Source organism: Papaver somniferum, chromosome 4 (genome assembly GCF_003573695.1).
Source record: "Papaver somniferum cultivar HN1 chromosome 4, ASM357369v1, whole genome shotgun sequence".
NCBI classification, from domain to species: Eukaryota; Viridiplantae; Streptophyta; class Magnoliopsida; order Ranunculales; family Papaveraceae; genus Papaver; species Papaver somniferum.
This window is the reverse complement of record NC_039361.1, coordinates 123,781,567-123,786,986: the sequence shown is the minus strand read 5'-3', so window position 1 is coordinate 123,786,986 and position 5,420 is coordinate 123,781,567. Positions and strand designations below refer to the sequence as shown.

General features: G+C 38.2%; 1 protein-coding gene across 1 annotated transcript; it reads right to left on the bottom strand.

Moving 5' to 3' along the window:
• Window positions 1-1,661: 1,661 nt before the first annotated feature.
• On the bottom strand, window positions 1,662-3,123 carry LOC113273081. The gene is made up of 2 exons (XM_026522850.1): window positions 2,046-3,123; window positions 1,662-1,672 (listed from the first exon to the last, which is right to left on the bottom strand). The coding sequence occupies exons 1-2, from the start codon at window positions 3,121-3,123 to the stop codon at window positions 1,662-1,664; spliced, it is 1,089 nt and encodes a 362-aa protein (XP_026378635.1).
• Between the last annotated feature and the right edge of the window lie 2,297 nt (window positions 3,124-5,420).

Here is a 5,420-nt window from a genome sequence, read left to right as displayed (position 1 = left end):
GGATTCACTGCAAATACTAGCTTGGCTCATTATTGCCGAGATAATGGCTTACTTCTTCACATCCACCGTGCAATGCATGCAGTTATTGATAGACAGAAGAATCATGGTATCCACTTCTGTGTACTAGCGAAAGCATTACGTATGTATGGTGGAGATCATATTCACATCGTGTTTGTGATATTATTATGCAAGGTGATTGGCAGATTCAAGGAGTTCATTCGCAGCTCCTTTTAAGTGCTGGTGTGGTTCAACATGATTTACCAAAAATTCATATGGAAGTGGATAGGCGTATTTGGATGCCTGATTTACAAGGTAAATTTTCGGTCAAGGCAGCAAGGGAGTTGATAAGGAAGAAATACCCTATTTTGAGGGAGGCGGGGTTGTTATGGAAGAGGGTGGTGCATCCTTCTTTGGCGGCTCAGAACTGGAAGTTTATTCGTGGTGCGTGTGCAACTCTTGATAAGGTACGTAGCAGATTTAAAATTCAGCTTGCATCTAAATGTAGTGTGTGTCAGATTGAGGAGGAATCTCTCCATCATATTCTTTGGAGCTGCAATTTTGCGCGTCAAGCTTGGGAGTGGATTGAAGGTATTTTCAAAATTAAACCTAATTATGATATCATTACTTCTTACCAAAAGGCAAAAAACCATAGTGGTATTGTTAAGGATTTGTGGTTGGTGGTGAATTTGGTTGTGCGTTCAGAATTATGGTTCACTAGGAACAAAAAAGTGTATGAAAAGAAGAACCCTTGTTGGTCTTTATTTCAAAAACGTGTTTTTAGTTTGATGCAAGATTATTCAGTTCGTATGAAGAGTTATATGCATAATTCTATGGATGACTTGAGAATTCTGGAGTTTTTTAGGGTTCGGCATAGAAAGGTGAAGTTTACTGATCCCAAGGAGTGTTTTTGGTTTCCACCTAATGATAATGAATTGCTTTTGTGCACGGATGGCGCCTCAAGAGGTAATCCTGGGGTGGCGGGAGCTGGTGTTGTTGCAAGGAATGCACGTTGTGAAGTGGTAGGTGCAATGTGTATTGGTTTTGGAGTTACTTCTAATTATTTGGCTGAATTGTATGGTATTATTGTGGGTATGGAGTGGGCAGTTCAGTGGGGATATGCTTGCATTGTTATTAGATCAGATTCTACAAGTGTGTTGAAAGCTTTGGAAGAAGATAACGTTCCTTGGTTTGCTAGGAAAAGATGGATGGAAGTTAAAGGTTTATATGGTTCAATTCGTTTTGAACATTCTTTTAGAGAGGCAAATTTTGCAGCTGATGCAATGGCAAAGCGTGGTTGTTTACTAGAGGACGGGGTTGGTTTTCACTTTGAAGGTCGACCAGTTTTTTTAAGTTCTATTGAGTTTCCAAATGTAATTTATTATCGTTTTAAATAGGTTTTAGGAGTTTTGTAGGGGTTTCTCTGATCCCTTTTCTCCTTCACCTATCTTGTAAATATCTTTTTTATCAATATATTTTCTTGACTTAGCAAAAAAAAAAACATAATTTCCACCTAGAGCAAGCTTAATAGGAGATTGAGCTTTCTTCCTAGTTGACATTCTATCCATTTTCTCCTTTTTTTTCCTTGAAATAATCTTGTCTAAAGGCTGGATCTCTAATGAATTTAGCACGCACTTCATCAATCTGAGTAGTACTTGCTTCCTCTAATTCCTCCCTAGACAAAATATTACCCATATCAAAAACATTTTCCTCCAACCCTTCTTGAATATCCTTGTTATGCTCACGGCTTGGACTGCCATCATTATACTTTGAATTCATAGCCATGATCTTGGCAGCTTGCTTGGCCACTTTTCTAGCTTGCTTCCTGGCTAGAATATCTGCATCAACTTCACCCCAATCTTTCGAACCCATACTGTTGTCCGAGTCACTAGAATCATCTTGTTCCTCCTCCACCAAAACCTCACTAGAATCATTAGCGAGGCCCAACTCAGATTCTAGGGCACCATACTTGTTATTCACCACAAGTTCAGTTTGAAAAAGCTCATCCACAAAAGGAGTTTCAAAAGATTTAAATTTAAAAGATGTACCTTTATTAGGGGAGTTATTACCCATAACTATTTTCCAATCCTCTTTAGGTTTCCCTGGATTAGTAATAAACGTAGGTCTGGTAGGATTTTGCTTGAACACAGAATTTGAAGTAATTTCCTTAACTGAAATTGGCGTTGGATTTTCAGAATCATACTTGGTCCCAGACTGAATATTTGGAATATCTTCCAAATTCTTTTTAGACACGGACTCTTGCTGGGCTTTAGAAGTTTGCACGGACTGAATTTGCACGGACTCTTGCTGAGCTTCCCTAGTTTGCACGGACTCTTGCTGAGCTTCCCTAGTTTGCACGAGCTTCCCTTGTCTACTATCTGCATTGTCAATATGGACAGAATTATCACGTAAAGCAAGATCTTTTTTGGCTGAAATATTGTTTTTACATCTCATCAACTTAATCTGAGCTTCACGATACTCATTAAAAGCTTTTTCGAGCTGCTCTTCTAGTTGTTTATCATCAGACTTCTCATGAATTGATTCCATAATCACGTTCCCAGACTTCTCAATATCATCATAAACAGCAACCTCATGAACTGAATTTATACCCTCCTTACCAGCCTTCACATTATTGACGTTAATTGCATGGCCTGCATGGGAAGCTTCACCAACTTTTTTCCAAACAGATTTGATTGATTTTCCTTCTTTGTCATTCTTAATGGTCACCGTAGGTGACTTCTTTACAGCATTAGAACCTCCCAAAATTTTCTTTGCAGCAAGGCAATTCTCAAATTTGTGGCCCATAAACTTACAATGAGTGCAGAATTTGATATTCTCTAAGTCTTGAATTTCAATATACTGCCAGAACTTCTTACCATTGGTTGTCTGATATATTCTTTTAGGAATCTCTTTTGCAAAATCAATGTCAATAAGAACAGCAGCATAATTACCAACATCATGATCCAACGTTTTCTGGTCTATAGCAATTGGTTTACCAAGAATTTTTGCAATAGATAGAAGAATTTTTTTTGTCCATAATTCAATGTATAAGCCAGGGAAACTCACCCAAACTGTAGCATGAGACGTGGTTTGCTTTTCAAGATCAAAATTAGGGTAAAAATTCATAACCCTAAGGGTTTGGTTCTGAACCTTCCATGAATCTCCATGCCATACACGCTCTTTATCTTACGCAGAAATCAACTTGATGATGAAAAACCCCTTAGTCATAGGAACAAGCTTGCATCTTCCATCACCAAAACCCCATTGTTCTTCTAAGCTTTTTTGGACCTCATTAAGTTTCAAACCTTTAAAGTTCAGTCTTCCAATAAGACTAAACTGGAAAATATCCCTCCCTTCTTTTGTTAGTTCTAAAGGTAAAACTAACGCTGGTTCTTCAAGGTATGAAGACGCCTCTGGAAGGGATAACAAATCAGAATCTGTTAACATATAGGGTTTTTTCCCCTTGACTAAATCAGCAAACGTAGCCTTATGAACCCCATTAGATTTCGTGGAAGAAACAGGGTTTTCCCCCATCCTAAATCACCAACAGATGATCAAGGATGAAGGAAAACGTGAAAAAGTTTCAAACCCTAGAAAAATCTCTTATGGAGAGAAAAAATCGCATGAGAGAGAAACTTGATGAAATTTGTTAGGATTTATCTATCAATAACCGAGCCAGATCTGGTGTATCATAAGGGATTTTCCTTTTCTATTGATTCCTATGGGTTGGATAAAAAAAAATTATTGAATGAGGTATTCAACTCCAGGGATGAATCGAAAAAGAAATCTTTCTTGGTTCTACCTCCTATTTTTGTGAAAAGAATGAATCTTTTTATCGAAGGATCAGAAAAAAATCGGTCCAGATCTCCTGCGGGAATGACTTGGAAGATCCAAAACCACAAAGAGTGGTATTTGCTAGCAACAACATAATGGAGGCAGTCAATCAATATAGATTGATCCGAAATCTGATTAAAATCCAATATATCACCTACGGGTACATAAGAAATGTATCGAATCGATTCTTTTATGGAATTCAAAGGGATCAAATAGGAAATGATACGCTGAATCATAGAACTATAATGAAATATACGATCAACCAACATTTATCGAATTTGAAAAAGAGTCAGAAGAAATGGTTCGATGCTCTTATTTCTCGAACCGAGAGATCCATGAATCGGGATCCTAATGCATATAGATACAAATGGCCCAACGGGAGCAAGAATTTCCAGGAACATTTGGAACATTTTGTTTCTGAGCAGAGGAGCCGTTTTCAAGTAGTGTTCGGTCGATTACGTATTAAAACGGACTATGTAATGTACTTTATCTGCTGGGTTACGGGGGGCATTTTCTCAGAGGTTTCTATTGTATCAATTTACCCTGTGTGATTCTTGTTGAAGCATATACTCGGGGGGTGGTGAAGGGCGGACGATTTCAAATTGGACTCCCCATTCATTAGATAGAGAAGATCTCCAAAATTTAGTGATCCACTGCCGAACTTATTCCAATTCCAACAGCTCGGACTGGATCGTAGGGCTCTCCGGACTACTTCGTATCAACAGATACTCGGTCTATCAATATCGATTCGATCCGAGATCTCTTATTGAATTGCTCATTGAATGAGCATTCTCAATATTATGCCTTGAAGAGGACTCGAACCTCCACGCTCATCAGCACGAGATTTTAAGTCTCGTGTGTCTACCATTTCACCATCAGAGCATCTTGAAAGTGAATCGTATTCCATGAATATGATATCTATCTAGTGTGATGTATGGGAATATATGACAAGGGTGGAGTGTTGGAGTATTTCTATCGATCAGTCATGTCATATAGGCCCGAGTCGGACATCCAATTGCTTCGATTTGAATTATCCGGAGGATACCTTAGATACATCAAAAGATGTACAATCAAACCTACTTCTCGATTCAATAGAATCCCAAAGAAGTCAATATGGTACCCAAATAAAGAGAAATATGTAAAAAGCAGGTCCGATTACGCATATTCCTAATCCTAAATGGAATGTAAAGACGCAGGGATCCATATTTAAATATAGTATCTATTTACATACGCTCGAATGCCCCCTTCTCATAATGAGAATGTACATAACCCTATTCCGGTCTGGTCCGGTATGGAATGAACTTATAATCATGGAATCAACTCCATCATCAGATTATAAGTTCATAACCCCAGCCCATTCCCATTTTGGGTGGAAGAGGTCTACTAATTCTCTGATTCTAGTTAGTAAGAGGGATCTTGAACTAAGAAATAGACCCTAGAAGCTAAAAAAGGGTATCCTGAGCAATTGCAATAATTGGGTTCATTGATATTCCTGGTATAGTAGATGCTATCGCACATACAATCATACTCAATTTGATGGAATTGTTTGATCTTAAAGGAGATCTTCTATAATTTTGCACGTGAGGGGT

Coding starts and splice junctions, on each gene's coding strand:
- LOC113273081 (XM_026522850.1), bottom strand. CDS start 3,123: ATGAATTTTTACCCTAATTTTGATCTTGAAAAGCAAACCACGTCTCAT.